The sequence below is a fragment of the Lupinus angustifolius genome, chromosome LG12, assembly GCF_001865875.1.
Source record: "Lupinus angustifolius cultivar Tanjil chromosome LG12, LupAngTanjil_v1.0, whole genome shotgun sequence".
Lineage (NCBI taxonomy): Eukaryota > Viridiplantae > Streptophyta > Magnoliopsida > Fabales > Fabaceae > Lupinus > Lupinus angustifolius.
Window position 1 is genome coordinate 16979086 of NC_032020.1, and position 17575 is coordinate 16996660.

The window sequence follows — 17575 nt, forward strand, 5'->3', positions numbered from 1 at the left end:
TGACATTACAGTAATCATAGTAAAAACAGTCACATAATTGTATAATGCAGGTAGGGGGGTCAATTTTATAAGGTTGAATTAGGAAGGCGTGACGACTAAGGCCAGTGTTCAACGCCATCTTCCTCACCCCGAATTCAATTTGGATCAACTTAATTTCATGTTTAGTACCAATGGCCTCTCCGAGACAGATATGATTGCATTATCAGGTAATTTTACTAGCACAAATTTGATTCAATATTGTACTACTTGAGAAAGAATCCTAGTCAAAAATCTGAGTCCTTTTATTTTTTCTCAAGAAGCCTAAAACATAACATGTTTTAATATGTTAGGTGCACATACAATTGGATTTTCTCACTGCAACCGCTTCTCGACTCGAATTTACAACTTCAGCCCGAGAAATAGGATTGACCCAACATTAAATTTACAATATGCACTCCAACTTAGACAGATGTGCCCTCTAAAAGTTGATCCTAGAATTGCCATAAACATGGACCCTGTGACCCCTCAAAAGTTTGATAATCAATACTTCAAGAATGTGGTTCAAGGAAGAGGTCTCTTCACTTCTGATCAGGTGTTGTTTACTGATGCAAGATCAAAGGCAACAGTCAACTTATTTGCATCAAATGAAGGAGCTTTTCAGAGTCTTTTATTGCAGCTATTACTAAGTTAGGAAGAGTAGGTGTTAAAACTGGAAATCAAGGTGAAATTAGGATTGATTGCACCAGGCCCAACTAGAAAAATAGCATAAATCATTGCTTTATACACTTTTTAGTACATTATTTTACCAAGTCACAACTCATACACTTTTGAAAATATAATTTAAAAACAAATAACCATTAGAAGTTATTTAAAAAAGCATGTGTTAGAAAGAGTGTATTGTAGACATTATGAAAGTAAGATTATCATTCATTTATATTACTTTTTTGAAAAATCAATAATTATTAAAAATAAATAGTGAATGATAAACTGACAATATATAAAACTCTTACGCTATTAGTGCATATATTTTTCTCAAAAATAAACTCATTTTATGAACATAATACATATAACGATTTTATTTTCAACTTTTTATAATCGATTTAATATTATAAATTAACATTTTTACAAAATAAAAGTTTTACATACTAAAAATAATATTATTTTTGATAAATTGGAAACTAAAAATATACTATATTGAAGCTTTGGTATTCAAAGCACCTTGTAAGAACATCCTATACAATAAATTTGAGGTAGTTGCTAACCACCATAACTTATCAATCACAAAGTGATCATATGAATTGTAGGCCACAGAACTAAGAAAAGGGAACTTTCATTTCACTCATGTAGTTTTGTTTTGTACAGTGAGCAGTGGTACCTCGTGCAAACTATACTTGATTATATATTTAGTGGGAGTAAGATTTATTCAGAATATACACAGAAGGAATGTGTCACTTGCTATGCATAATAACAAAAGAAAAAACTTCCATATAAAATCTTATTTTCTCTCCTAAAAGAGTCCCAATGTCGACATTATCTGATGATAGCCACCTTAATATTGTGACATGCGAATAAAATAGAGAACATAGATTGAGGAAACAAAGCACAGAGGCCATAACCATATGAAAAGGAAAGACTGAAAGTACATTCTATAGATTTTGCATTTTGAACTTCTGTAATTTACATAGTTCTTGACTTTGCTTGTATTTGGGTTGGCACCCTTGTGCTTATTTAATACATTCATTTTTCAAAAAAAAACATTCTATAGAAAAATTAGTAAAACGCAGACTAAGAGAGTTATATTACAGTCTTAACTCTCTCTACCTAATAAGCATTTATATAGCTAAGTCTTCTCCTTGTCTCTTCTTGTTTCAAGTATGCCACTAAATATATGATTTTCTATATTTAGATAGTTAAGTCCCTCTTTCTATATATGATTTTCTAGTGTTTTTCAGAGAGTGTAATGCTGTTGGATTGTATCAATGTCGAGACCTTTCAGCTTCACCACAGACTCAACATGTCCCTTAAGTGTGTGAAGCTCACGAAGCCTGTAAGAATAGTAGAAAAGAAAGAAATTTCATGTATTAATTCCAATGAGAGAATGGCTCTGAATGCAATGCAACAAACAGAGAAGCATGGAATGATTCTTTTTAAGTCAAGGGTGTGTGATTTCTTACCTTGCAACGTCAGCTCTTCTCTTGGCTTGCTCAGCAATCTCACTGAGTTCTCTATAACTACTCTTTTCATTGAAAACATTGGAAGATTCTGGTGGTGGAAGTCCATGCAAGGTTCTCTGAGCCATTGCCCATTGTGCTTCCCTCTCCTCTTTACCATAGTCTTTCTTGGTGGTAAATGCAGTCTGACATACATTTTGAAATAACAAGTCAATATTTATTCTCAAAAATTGTAAACATTCATTAAAAATGACGGCCTAATGCACGAAGCTTCCATTTAGTATGGTCTGGGGAGGGTATATATACGCAGTCTTACCTCCGCAAGCGATGAAACTGTTTCCAGCCTTACCTCTTTACTATTAACATTCATTAAAGGAACAACAAATAATAATGAACAAATACCTTGTTTTCTATCATGTTTACCCAAGCTTTGCCACTCAATATGTACCGGATGGCAAACTTCATTAAGTCAAGAGGAAAATAAAAGATAATACTATAGAGCCAGATGACTCCTGCCCAACCCCATCCAATTCCTTTGACCTTTGCAAAGCCCCAATCCGCATATACTGCTATAAGTGTAGCAACCTACAAGTCCATAAGCTCAAAATATTATGAGTTGTAGAAAGAAATGATTAATAATTTGCACCATATTTCAGTTGCATGACTACAACTCTTGTTGCTTATCAATTTATCTGGTAAACTGTTGGGGCTCATGTGGTTCATGCCTGATTAATAGTATTCTGGGCCGGAGCAATGAACCTATTTGAAGTGGCTCATTTCGTACCCGAAAAGGAATAAATGGAACTTCATACTTACCAGCTGAGCAATAAGGAAAGCACCCATTAATAGCAATCCAGGGCGTTCAACAAAGGACCAGCTTCGGGAACGGGTTACAAATATCAAAGCCTGGCTAACTATACTGACTTGTAGATACAATGCAGACATCATTTCCTCATGAGTCAGGTGCCTAACGTTAAATTTTTCCTGCAACAATAATCAAGGGTATTACATATTTTATCCAAAACAACAATTTGAAATGTACATGCTGGAATAATGGCATGAGAGTTTAATATTTCTTACCGGGAAGAAAGAATTTTCTCTCATTGCCCAGAAAAATATGACAGTCATCAATGCCAAGTAACTTCCAAGAACAATACCAGTAGCAAATATTTCTCTCAGTTTCCAGCTATCAGGCAAGGGAGATGGCTTCACTCTATCCTTTGAGATTGTCATGATTGTTCCTAAAAGTATGACAGTTATTTTGTCAGATCTATGTTGTCAATCATCATAGGCATACACAAATTCAAGTCTATTCCAGAATTCAGAGTAATATTCTGCCAAGAGCTTTACCGTCGTTAAGAATGGCAATAATCAAAACCATAAAAGGAGAGAAATCAAATTTCCAGATCAGTGCAATGAGCATGAAGCCAAGCTGCATTTAGAAATAAAGAGAATCCAAACTGGTGAATATTCATTGATTCCTTGATGTAATGATTTACATATAGTCATAACTCATAACATTAGTATCCACTTACCACTATACGGATAGTTATAGATACTGCATAGATCTGAAATACAAACAAAACGAAGCAAAATGTCTTAATTTAGGGACAAGTAGAGTGAAGAATTATATGTTTATGAGGTACGAGCAACAAACCGTGTAGTTCTTCATTCTTTGGAAAATTGCCCTGCTAGTTAAGACTGCACTAATAATAACACTCAATCCAGGTTCTGTCAATACAATATCAGAAGCACCTCTTGCAGCATCAGTAGCATCATCAACAGCAATTCCAATATCAGCCTTCTTCAAAGCAGGAGCATCATTGACACCATCTCCGGTCATTCCACAAATGTGTTTTCTCTCTTGCAACTTCTTTACAATTTCATATTTGTGCTCTACAGGTATAAAAAAGACGATAATAACATAAATAGTAACTCTATCATTTCAAAAAAACATAATAGGGAAAATCGGCAGCACAAACTGGGAAAGAGTATGAACCTGGAAAGACTCCAGCAAATCCATCTGCCTTCTCAATCAGCTCTTCTATTGGAAGCGCAACAACACTTGCATCTTTGTCTTGACCAAGCAAGGACGAAGATGGATACATATTTGTTCCCATCCCAAGTCTTCTGCCAGTCTCCTTGGCTATGGCAAGTTGATCGCCTAGAGAACAGAACAAAAGGCACGATATTGATTTGAGCATGTTTGACAATAGATAGTAATTTACAGGATAGGTATTTTTTTTGCTTGGGGAATAACTGAGTGAGAATAGTTACCAGTAATCATCTTGACATTTACACCAAGATTAAGAGCTTTGCGAATAGTTTCAGCACTGTCATGTCTCGGGGGGTCAAATAGTGGCAACAAGCCAACAAATTGCCATGGAGTACCAACACTTTCTTTTGTTTTCTCAGGAACTTCCTATAGAAGTAGAACAGAAGAATCAGAAGGGTAGTGTCAAAAAGAAATGTAAAAGTTTCAACAGACTTCAAACATGAAGAGAAGCTATAAAACCTGTCTAGCAATAGCCAATGAACGCAACCCTCTCTCTGCAAACTTGTCAATGATAACATGAGCCTTCTTTGCAACATCTTCCCTGAGGTTACATAGGGTAATGATCTGTTCCTCCAAAAAAAATATTAGCATCCAGAGTGACAATAAAAATCACTAATTCAGATAGAACTGAATCATGAGCTTACCTGTTCGGGAGCACCTTTGCTTGCCCGGTGCCAATTTCCATCAGCATCAATGTAAGTCAAAGCAGTTCTTTTGTCAACAGGATTGAATGGAAAGAAGTGCACTTCTTTTATCCCAGCCCTAGCCTGTGCAAAACACAATTTGTTCAATATAACCTGTTTCATAAACAATTTTCAAAAAAAGAACTCGATAATAGAAATTAGTAAAACTAAAAGAAGTCAAACCTCTTTTGGGTCAGCAAGCATTCCAACAATGGCACCATCTATGGCATCCTGGTTTTCAGTCCTGGAAGCTCTTGCAGCAAGAAGCATCACATGTTCTTTGTCCACTCCCTTTGCAAAGACCTCAATCAAGTTCTTGTCCACACTGAGCTTGTTAAGGGTGAGTGTCCCTGTCTTGTCACTGCAAAGGACATCCATACCAGCCAATTCTTCAATGGCAGTCATTCGCTTGGTGATAGCACCCTGCTGAGAGAGCCTGTGAGAACCAATGGCCATTGTCACAGACAACACAGTGGGCATAGCAATAGGAATTCCTCCAATCAAGAGGACCAAAAGGTTATCGATTCCATCTCTATACTTCCGGCGCTGAATTGGGTACATGACTATGATCTCAGCCAACATACCGATTGCAATGGAACAAATACAAAAGTTTCCAATTGCTGTAAGCACTTTCTGGAAATGTCCAACCTGGTTGGTACTATCCACCAAGTGAGCAGCCTTCCCGAAAAATGTATGGACACCGGTTGCAATGACAATAGCTTCAATTTCTCCCTGTTTACAAGTTGAGCCTGAGAAAACTTCATCCCCGGGATTTTTAGTCACAGGGAGTGACTCTCCCGTCAAAGCAGATTGATCAATCTTCAAAGGATCACCCTCAAGAAGACGAGCATCAGCAGGAACAATGTCCCCTAGTTTGATGCTTATGATGTCTCCAGGGACTAGAATTGCAGCCTCTTCCTCACTCCATTTACCATCTCTAAGAACCTGCAAGAAACAAAGTCAGTATTGAACAGTCCTTAAAACAAGCTTAAACTTGTTAGTTCTAATTCTAATTGCTCGAGCAGTTCAAATTTCAAAACCAACGCCTTTGAAGTTCATAACCATTACTTTCACGAAGACCTTTAATTTTTTCTCATTAACAGCTCATCACTTTTGCTTATCTTCAGTCATAATAGACATGCACTCTATTTATAGGCCTCATTAACCAAACATATCTTTGGAATAAAAAGCATCTGCAGTTATAAAACAAAGAAACAAACTATAATTTATTTACCTTTGTCTTGGGAGCAAGACCAGCCATAAGAGCAGCAGCAGCATTTCCAGCATTGTTTTCTTCAATGAAACTGATGGTAGAGTTAATCACCAACAAGCAAACGATACCAACAAAATCTTGCCAATCAGGGGGCTTTCCATCACCATTTGCAAGAGCAATTGCCATAATTGCTGCAGCTTCCATGACCCATGACAAGGGATTCCACATGAACCCAAGAAACTTTAGAAATTTGCTTTCCTATTTCATCATAAGTATTACCAATCAGTAGTTGTATTAAGTTATTTTATCTTAAAGATATGTTAGACAATGGAATCATATAGAAGGGTGGGACCTTTTTCTCTTCTAGCTTGTTTGGTCCAAATATTACAAACCGATTGGCTCCTTCGGTCGAAGACAAACCTTCTTTGGTGCATTTCAATTGCTCGAACACTTCATCAATAGGAATACGTTCCTGAAAACAAGTGATATAACAAAACTGGATTCATTAACACATTCCAAGATACACTCACTCTAGCATCTTCCACCTTAACGAATAGTGCTGCAACTTGAATCATTTTTTAAATCCCATTTAGAATTTTTTTTTTTCTTATTTGGAAGATTTGTGAGTGCAAGTGTATCTAGCTTTAATCTATTTATGTTTATATATGATTGATGATGTAAATGAATCATAAAGAGCTTTCATGTTCTTTGTTTTTGTCCCGGATATAGATTACGGTAGATCAATTAGATACATATATTTGAGACCGCATGGGCAAAAGAAAATACTACACCACAATAATATAAAACTTCAAAAGAATAAACATTTTAACAAAAAAAACATATTCTAATAAAAATTGACAAGAAATTAAATCAGGAATAGCCATATTAAGGAAATTACACTGACAAATATTGATCAAACGAACATTTTTAAGTTTCAAAAGAGGATGCAAATTTATTTTAAAAATCTTTAAGTTTCCACTTCAAGGTTGATTTTGATTACTACAAATAGATGTATAAAATATATCTACCCACTGATCTCCCTATATATATATATATATATATATATATATATATATAAATTAATATTAATATGTATGGAGAGACTATAAATCTTCAGAATTATATAGAAATATTAAATAAGTGAGTAAGCATTAAGAGGTCCACAGAATTATGGTAAAGTTGTTTAGACCCGTAAGTGAAGCATGATTTAAAAATGACATTAATTACATCAACATAAGGGATACATGATTTAAAAATGAAATAATTAATAAACAATTATAAATTACTCTAAGTATTATTTTAGAATTTTTAATTAACGAGTCTTCCAAAGCGAACCAGCCAATAACGATGGCGTTAACTGCCACTGAAAAAGTGTCTGACAGACAGGACAAAACAGTACAACCAATCCCGCCATGTAATCAAACAGTACAACCAATCCCGCCATGTAATCACAGCGCGTGTAACAGCTTGCACATGCCTATATATATTACATTTTGTCTGTCTATATCTCAAGCTAATCAAAATATTATATTTCATTATTTTTGCTTTTAAAAATTTATGATGTTAATATATAATTCATTTAGGACAGAAATGAGACATTGTTGAGGACCTTTTTAGTTACATTTTAACAACTTGGTCTAACTTGGCTTGAATTACATAGCACCTAAGTGGATTTTAAAATTCGTAACTAATTGAAGAATTTATTGATGAATAAAATAAAAAATGTGAAAAAGGTGTGGTCCCTATTGCGTCAGATTAGGCTTGGACAAAAAATAAATAAAGAAAGGCTTAAAGTACCACGGAAAAAAACTCCTCAAAATATTTTACATAGGCATGTACCTAAATGAACAAGGCGCTGACACATATGATAGTTTGCAAAAGAGAAGTAATTCAATTTTAAATTTGTTTCGTATCTTAGTTATTAATTTGTTTCCAAAAAAAATTAGATTTATATTAAATTAGTTCATATTAAGTATTGTAAAATATATTATAAATAATTAATTTGATTTACATTTAAAATTTGAATTATTTTTAATTTTATAAATGAACAAAATGATATGGTCAAAAAATATTAGGATTTAAATGAATAATTAATCAAAAAAAATTATGTTGAGAGAAAAGAAAAATATTCATACTCCAGTTTCTTTCGGGGGGGAATCCAACCGAGAACACAAAGTAATAATAATTTTATGTATGTTAGAATGGTGAGTTCAGCATCGAGTTCAAATACTATAATATTACCCTGATTAGTTGTTGTATACTGCATCAAGCCATGAACATCTCTATATATAGAATTACATATAAAAGAGGAAAGACATTTATTAGTGATTATTCTGTAGCGAAGTGAGAAGAGTTTGGTTATTGAGAATAAAAAGAAAAGTGGAGTATTTAAAAAGTTTGATGCAGAAATAGAAATGAGTAACAGAATGTGTAGAGAGTGTGAAAAAGAAGGGAGCATCATGAAGTACAATACCAGATCAACAGCCTCGTTCTTAATATTCTCAAGGCTTGTAGCCTTGTCACCAGCCGCCATGTTTGTTGAACTTGTTAAAACTCAAATTATGAGACAGAAAGTGTAATGGAAAGGAACCAGTATTCGAGTGGTTGAAGATATTGATATCAGATTGTGTATTTATATATATCCTCTTCAAAGGGTAAGAGTGGAAAATGGAACCTCTCTCACTCACTCTCACGGTCTCACCAACAAGGATATTTTATCCACAAACATTTCCAAATTTTATACCGCACCAAAATATGTCATATAAATTAATATTTTTAATATTTTATTATATTTTCTATTTTTAGATTAATATCATTAATTGAGATTGGTCAAAAAAATATTTAATTATTAAATTTTTAACTTAAATATATTTTTCAACCAATTACAAATGGTAGCACTTGAAGTAATACACATTTGTAGGACAATAGATATAGATGTTTTCTTAGTGTGGGTCTTGGCACGTATGTTAATATATTACATTGACAAATAATTTATTTTATATCTTAGATGTGATATTTTTAGGGAACACATTTTCTCTTTAAAAATATGTATTAATTTATATACTATTTGTTTTTCATTGGTGAAAAATGTAACTTAATACATATTTAATTCATGTTTTACTTCTCATAGTTATATAGATTGATACAAAATTTGGAATAGTGAATTGTGACTCCATATATAAAACTTACTTCCTTATGCATGTATATTAACATCTGTTCTATATCACAGTGATATGAAAATCCTAAATGAATTAAGGTATTGTTAAATATGTGAGAATAGACTAGTTAGCTTCTTGTATTTCCAAATAACACTTTTTTTATAAAAAAAAGTTAATCTCTACTCTATTTGCACTTATTTTGTGATCCAATCATTTTCTTTACGTGGTCTTCTATCTCTATGACTAAATATCAGCATTAAGTTTGTTTACATGAATGAATGGTAATCCATGCATAGAATAACAGCGAGCTTGTTCTAATTACCTCCACAATATGGAACTAGAATGAACACGTACAGTAAAAGGGGCAGGTAGTTAAATTATCACACAAAATGATATTATAACATATGTTACAAGATGATATTATACTTGTTAACTATTAGTTTACAAATTACACCAACTTATTAAGTTCTATTTCTTACGAACAATGATACATTCCACTTGTATATTGAGAAAAGACGGTACTACATGATGACTTTTATCACCAACCACATTTTCATTTTCTTACCTCTTCCATTATTAAATAATAATTGATAATTGATTTGTGATCTTCATTTGTGACTGTATGTGGTTCTCATTCACATCCTTCATAACTTATATATAGCTAGTAGGTTTTCACTACTAACAATATTTGACTTCTTGCGCAGGCCATTACTAATATTATTGAAATTTATAGGAAGAGTACGTTTTTGTGGAGTGCATATTTGCATTTGGTAAGATAAGCTTGACCGTCCATATATCCATAGTGATTATACATCAATACATGGCTCACGTAGGAAACACATCGTTTAGACACAAAAAAATAATAATAAATGCAAGTTTCCCCTTTTCTATTAGTTTTTGTATTGGCCAAGTTATTCAAAAGTAAATTTATGATGCCCTCAAAATATAGTTTTGCATTTTCTTCACCAACCCATTTCTGCACATCTTAAAATCTTTGTCAAATATGTTTCCCTATTCCTTGTCTTTAAAGTCTGCTAGACAAAATGAGATCCGATAAGTTAGACTAATATAAATTTTTTGGATGATTAATAGATTTTTTGAACTATCTACTAGCTCAATAACTTTATAACTCATTCACATTGAGTTTGTATCGTATATAAAGAAATAAATTTTTTTCTTACCTATATTTTCTGTTCCTATCAATGTTGGTCAAATTCCGACATTTTATTTTTTCGTGTTGGTTGCTATCTTTTTTTTTGTTTTTTGTTTTGTTTTGGTTCCATACATCAAGTGTGGACAAAAATACTAATATCGCCTAAGGAAGCTATGTAAGCATAGACTTAAATAAAAAATCTTATTTTAGAGAGACTAAAATCAAAATTCTAGTTGAATTATAAATTTACATTTAAAAAAGTCTCTTCTAAATTAATCTTTTGTTCTTCCCCATTCCCCTCATGGACCAAGAGATGAGTGTCTATTAAGCCTTCCTTAATCCATGTTGCTCGTCAATCTATTCCCAATACACGCAACTACCCCTTCGGTACATGCCAGGACACACCTACAAGTTGCACTTATTGTCGAATATGAGATGAATTTTTTTTGAACATTTTTTATTTAATTTTTAATATAATATAATATGTAATTATCATTATTAAAAAATAAAATTGTCATATGTCTTGATCCTACCCGGTACTTGAGAGGATCCCTACTCTATTTGGTTATATCTTTTGGTACTGATAAGTATCCTCACAAAAATAGTTGCAGCATTGATACTCATTAAAAAATACTTGTTTTCTGTACCAAGATATTTTCTCATTTTTGAGTAATAAACTAATTCTTTTATTTTAGGTTTATGGTTATCCATTCTAACAAATGTTATTCTCATAAGTTGAACAATCAATTTTAACCTTACATCATTAGAACAACGTCTTGTTCATAAAAAGTAAAATAAAAATAAATAATATCTTAAAAAATATGAGGGTGTTGTTTAAGAATTTAAAAAGTAATAATACATTAAAAAATGATAAATTTAATATCTTAAAAAATACTTAAGTTGTCGTGTTGAGATATATCATTTCTAGTTGGCAATTTGGGTGGGATGCTATGACCATTTTGTATTGATTGCACTTAGATCATATTTTTGTAATGGAACATGTCATATCTGACGTATAAGACATCACTATCCCTCGGAACCATATTTTCTTGTGTTGTTGAGGCATCTTGAGTCTATGTGTTCGTTGAGAGCGTTGACTCAATTTTGATATTTGTTCACATTTTATGTAGATAAAATTGATTATTTTTATCTATTACTTTTACTTTGTCCTAATTAATAACTAATTTTGATTCAATATCAATTATCATCACATGCTATATACCAATAGAAATATCGTTATATGGCGTCAGGTCCGGATGAACTTAACCATATTATATATATGTACATGTAATGTGGAAGAGCCAAAATGTCAAAACTAAAGAGCATAATACTTTGAAGTTAATAATTTCGTATGATATATTTGGATGGATAAATCATTATTTTATTTAGAATTTAGTTAATTTTATTTTATTTGAATTTATTTATTTTTATATTTATCTTATTAGATTGTTATTATCTTATTATTTATAATATTTTTGTGTCTATATAATAAATTATTAGATTGACTCATATTTGAGTTTGATCAATCTTTATGTTCTTAAAATTTTACTTGTTATTATAGCAGTTTTATCCTCCATGATCTGTCTCATCATTATCCTATTGTCAAGGTGTTGAAAAATTCAGAACTTCAAGTCGTTATATCTTTTTGCCGTATCACTCTTATTCATTCATTTTTTCTTTAATCTAATAATTTCAAATCCCATGCTACAATAATCCAAATAAACAAATGACAAGATGCTTTAATACAAAAATTCAATTTGTTTGTTTTACATATATTGACTTATTTTCTTGACTATAATTTCTATTGTGATTATACTACTGTGTTCTATTTTTATGAGCGTTCATTCTCTTGGTGGATTTTCTCCTATTGATGATGTTAGTAATGGTTCATTTTCATATCGATAATTATTCTGATGGTAATTATATCACTTGTTCTATTCATATCAGTACGTTCATTCTGGTGGTACATTTTCTCTCATTATGAATTATGTCAATGGTGACTTCTTTCCAATAAACGATTATTCTCATCATGATTATACTAGTGTTTTATCTTTCGGATGATAATCATTTTGAGAGTGTCTTTTCACTCATTAATAAATTTCATGTTAATAATAAATTCTTTTCATACTAACAATTACTCTAATAGTGATTATACTCCTATTTTCTATTTCCACAAACAATCATTATGGTGATCCTAAAAAGAGATGGTATCATATATATAATCACCATATTATATATTGGATTTCCTCTGTCTATATTATTGTTATTTGTATATTGTAACATCTCAGTTTTTATAAGTACACCACCCTTTAAAATCAAATATTCTTACAATATTTTATTTTCTAAAAGGTATCACTTGAACTTATAACTTCATAGATTTATAATAAATGATTCTATTGAATCACAACCACTAAGCTAAGGAGGGAGTCTATATGACTCAAACAACCTTAGATAGTGATTGATTTCATTGAATGAAGTAAGGTACTTTGCATAACTCCTTTAATATTTTTCTAAAAATTACTTAAAATCCATTATATGAAAGAATATCCCAAGATCTTTAGTAACTTATATGAAGTTCTGATTGAATATCAATGGATTTGAAATCCTTAAAACAAGAATCCTAATAATCTACTTGAATGAAAATCACAAAAATTAGTTACATTATATAAAACTTTTGATTAAATATTTTGTAATAAAAATCCATTAAAATACTGTGAAATCTTCATCCAATAGTTCTGAAGTAACAACACAGCTGCATCCTCATCTAACTAAAGGTATGAGGAAGTATTCTGCATAAAAAAGCTGCAATAAGAATATACACGTTAATACAAGTGAAAAGTAATATGATATAGCTATTTCATCTGACTAATAATCTTTAAATGAACTCCTTAGAAGACAAACGGTCCTTAAGGTTTGTTATTACCTTCCAGATAAACATATAGAAGGATGTTATGGAAGCTTTGCTCTTGAAATCCACAGATATAGCACGATACCATAGAACCAAAGCCAGAACAGCATGTCCCAGAACCTAACACATTTGCATAGAAATATAGAATAAATATCAAACATTGCTCAAGTGTTCCAAAAATAATCCAATTCATGTGATAACGATATTTATAGACCTATTTTAATCTATGCAACAGGAACAGCTCTTTCCTATGAAGATATACACATATAAGCATATATTTACCGTGACAATTTTGCTCCATAGACAAGGAGATGCTGCTCCCATCAAGAGTGCGAATCCATAAGCTATTTCGAGAAGTGAAACGCAAATCCAGAATACCTGAAAGAGAATAGTTATAGTCTTATAGATAACAACCACGGGATATATACATGAGGGTATATAACCAAGTTGAAGAACTTACCTTCTTCTGACCTAAACTTACTGAAAATGATTGGATGCCAAAGATTTTATCTCCTTCAATGTCAGGTATGTACACATAAATCTGGATATCATCACAGGAATCAGCAACCAAAAATCATCAGAGTGGATGAAGATAGACATAATTATCAGATACTATGCTACTAATACTACTATTGTTAAAATGCACATGTTCCTTCTTTTTTCTTTCCCAGTTTAATACTTTGGAAAGATGGTTAAAAAATATACTACTTCCTAGCTAGGACAAGGTGATGAAAATAGAGTAAACTTAACAAAGCCAATCCTGAAACTTGGAATAAATATCTGTTATTGCTTGATGATTACAAGGGCTAGTGCATGCTTATCTGGAACTAAATTAAGAGTCTGTGAGGAGCAAAATCAGGTAGGATAAAACCTGCATGTGAAGGAAAAATGCAAGTTGAACTACTACTGCTCGAACAGCCATAATGCAAATCGCTGCAAGCACTGGAAATCTCTTCCATCTCAACATGGGAACCTGAAAATTTTCAGAAGATAAGAAGTTGCAAAAGTAATGCTGTCACCATGAAATAAATTTTCCAAAATGAGGATTACTTTTAAGAGTTTCTTTAAACATATAATGTTTTCCTGTAGGTTCAAACTTGTGTGGACTAAAATCTCTATCAGATAGCATGTGGATATAACTAGTGTTAAGCAAATTTTAACTCTTAAATCCAACCTCCTAAACCCATTTTGTTATATCCTTCTAAGTGGAAAATAAGGATTGATATTATTTGACATTTACTGCGCATGCCATTAAGTTTGACGATACAAATACAGCATTGAACCCATATCATATACTATACAGCTCATGTAGATTTTTCAAATGGACATTGTATAATAAACATTGCATAATTTTGCCTTAAGGCTTAAATAATGTAAGAGGGGAAAAAAGTTAAAAAGAACTCACATTGATTGAATAAGCAGTCCCTAACACAAAACTGATGAAGAGAGCCCAAAACAATGGCCATGAACCTACAATCCAGCCAAGCCAAAAACTCTGTAAAAGAGAATAAAACAATAAGCCTCCTTCTCCCGGTTACTAAAACTCATCTTTAAAAATGTGAGTGGAAAAAATGGATAAGTTTATATGTACCAGAATTGAAAAAGATGCAACAATAATGACGCCGGTTTGAAAGGAATATTCCCCAGATGCCAATGGAAGATATGGCTTGTTTATCTGCAAAGTATATGAGATATAGTATTGCATGTTTTATATCTACATAGTTTATTTCCATGGGTGAGTTTCATACCTTGTCTATTTCAACATCAGACAACTGATTCAAACCAACAATATAAATATTCATAAACAAGGCAGCTACCACAGCCTGAAACATAAAATTTCATAGTATTAATGAAGTTATGGAGGAAGAAAACCAATTATCCATTTTAAGAGAAACATAATATTCGAGATCTCACCTTCAAAACTCCAGTAAAAAATAGTGGAGAAAAATCTGATACTTTCTCCACTGCTAGGAGAGACACAGAGATTATGCTTAATGCCTGTCCAAACACATATATAAAGTGAGTCCTTTCAAAACATTCAGAATATTACAAGTATAAAAAAAGTGGTTCACACAAATGAATTGCATTTAGTATTAACCATAATATTCAAGTGTTCTAAGAGTCATTCCAGAAGAGCTTTTACTTAACTGTGCCAATAATTGTGTGTGGCCTGGAAAACCTGTAGAAAGTATCCAAGGAATTTTTGACAGAGTCCCAGATACTTTTTGGATATAAAGCTTGAGATTCAGATTCGAAAGGTTGTTCAGAATCCGCTTTCACAACATATTTTCTATTGTATCCTTGACATGTAGACCCACCCTTGATGCCTTTGGAAAGATGGTCCAAACTTAGCTGCTGAAACCTCAAAATATTATGTTCTTTTTGGATCTTCCTTTTGTGCAATGAAGCTATTGGTGCATAAGAACCTAAAGTACAAAATGTTGCATTTAGTAGCAGACTAACAGTGGCGCTTTGAAGAACAAAAATTAGAAACTGTTTCTTGCTTTAGAATGAAAATAACTAGAAAAATCTACGGGGAAGATTAAAAAAACAATACCCAAATTCTAAGACATATATACTCAAATATAGACAGACATAAGAGTCAACTTATTGAGATCATTATCAGCAATGCTAACTCCTCAAAAAACACAAAAAAGGGCAGCTCCGCCACAATTGATAACACAGTGGTTTTGACCATTTCATAAAGGATTTATAATGCTGTGATGAAATGGTAAAAGTGTAGTTGCATTAATGGTGTGATGCAAAAAAAAAAAGATTTGTTTAGTTCATCAGATTTTAAAGTTTGGGTGTAACTTGTCACAGCATATCAAAGTCAATTCCGAGGCCTCATGAAGTTACGCTACACTATAGTTTGTTACGTTGTGCTGCCCATGATGAGTAGAAGTGATTCCTTCTATTAAAAATTCTGAGGTATATAAAATTTGGAGAGTGAAGGTTTAGCAATGGTATATGAACAACAATAAAATAGTAACCAAATTTTGATCATGAAAATGGAAGGAAGAAAGGCAAGGGATGAGAATTGGCAAAATATATAAACAAAATGCATTCTTTGATGCATTGTTAATTCTCATCCTCTCCCTCCATGACTCCCATTTTCACTCTTACTTATCACACAAGACTCGTCAGTAACAAAATTATCAAGATATAAATTAGAAGAAGAATAGGTGGAATGAGAGAGGCGTTGTAAGTTGTATATGCAAGCAAAAACAATGAATAACATTCTGGTAGAAAAGAAGATGAAGAAAGAAGAAAGTGAGTGTAAAAGAAGAGAGATATACCAATAGTAAATGAAGAAGATTTAGGAAAAGATTCAACAAACACAGAATCCATTTGCAGTGTTTGTTTGTTTTTTTGTTCAGGTTGAGAAAGAGAACGGATTGAAGTTGTGCTTTGAGTTACTTGGAATGTTTGGCAAAAGAAAAAGTCATTGGCGTAACGCTTGTCCTCAACTGGCAAAAACTACAACGGATTTTTCTCTGACTGTTCGCAGAACACAAGTCATTGTCCATGATGACAGTGTTGTACCACACCACACCAACGTGCGTGATGATTTGTCATTACATCGGAAAGTTTAAGGTTTTTCACTCTTTCCTGCTGTGCCCCCCACAAAGAAAAATATATATGGACGATTATGTATCATCATATTGGTGTTCATGGTAACTGTTATTTATATAATTAATATTATATTTAATTGTAATAAAAAGTATATTTTTTCTTTTATGTTGTTTATATGTTTTATTGAGTTTGGTGATAAAACACCTATAAATATCACACATATTTTACAAAGAAAATATATACTTTTTATTTAGAAAATACCAATAAATTTAGTATTTTTGTTAAATATTCAGTCAAAACGTACAAAAATAATTAAATTTCATCTAATTTAAAACATAAAAGAAGTAAAAAACTAAAGTTCATTTATAATATAGAAAATCCGCAGGTACCCATAAATACATATGAATACCCGCACACGGGCACGTGCGGAAATGAATAATGCTCTCCAATTTTGAAACAGGTAGTAAGTACCTATTACCCATGTCGCGTGTGCCATTTGAGTAGAGGGTATGGTTCAACCCTTATAATGCATTTCCCCCTTTCTTAAACCCTTATAAAGTTTCTTATACAGATTCAATACTTAAAAGTTAAAATAATCAACAATCTCCTGTTTTAATATTTTATCATTATTGGAGAAAAGTGGGAACGCCTTGTTGATATAACATGATTGGGCATCGT

At 32.1% G+C, this 17575-nt stretch overlaps 2 protein-coding genes and 1 pseudogene across 2 annotated transcripts; 1 reads left to right on the top strand and 2 right to left on the bottom strand.

Moving 5' to 3' along the window:
* Positions 100-866, top strand: LOC109363072 (annotated as a pseudogene).
* LOC109361449 (plasma membrane ATPase 4-like) lies at positions 1881-8678 on the bottom strand. Its single transcript, XM_019606905.1, has 16 exons — positions 8576-8678; positions 6455-6574; positions 6124-6360; positions 5073-5834; positions 4851-4973; positions 4666-4770; positions 4428-4572; positions 4150-4314; positions 3808-4046; positions 3686-3718; positions 3501-3582; positions 3231-3391; positions 2967-3134; positions 2553-2735; positions 2154-2335; positions 1881-2024 (listed from the first exon to the last, which is right to left on the bottom strand). Exons 1-16 carry the CDS (start codon positions 8633-8635, stop codon positions 1928-1930), a joined length of 2862 nt encoding a protein of 953 aa, XP_019462450.1. The 5' UTR covers positions 8636-8678; the 3' UTR covers positions 1881-1927.
* On the bottom strand, positions 13119-16701 carry LOC109361934 (homogentisate phytyltransferase 1, chloroplastic-like). The gene is made up of 11 exons (XM_019607461.1): positions 16621-16701; positions 15470-15747; positions 15236-15319; positions 15070-15144; positions 14913-14996; positions 14723-14816; positions 14197-14294; positions 13782-13862; positions 13604-13699; positions 13337-13441; positions 13119-13215 (listed from the first exon to the last, which is right to left on the bottom strand). The coding sequence occupies exons 1-11, from the start codon at positions 16670-16672 to the stop codon at positions 13174-13176; spliced, it is 1089 nt and encodes a 362-aa protein (XP_019463006.1). The 5' UTR covers positions 16673-16701; the 3' UTR covers positions 13119-13173.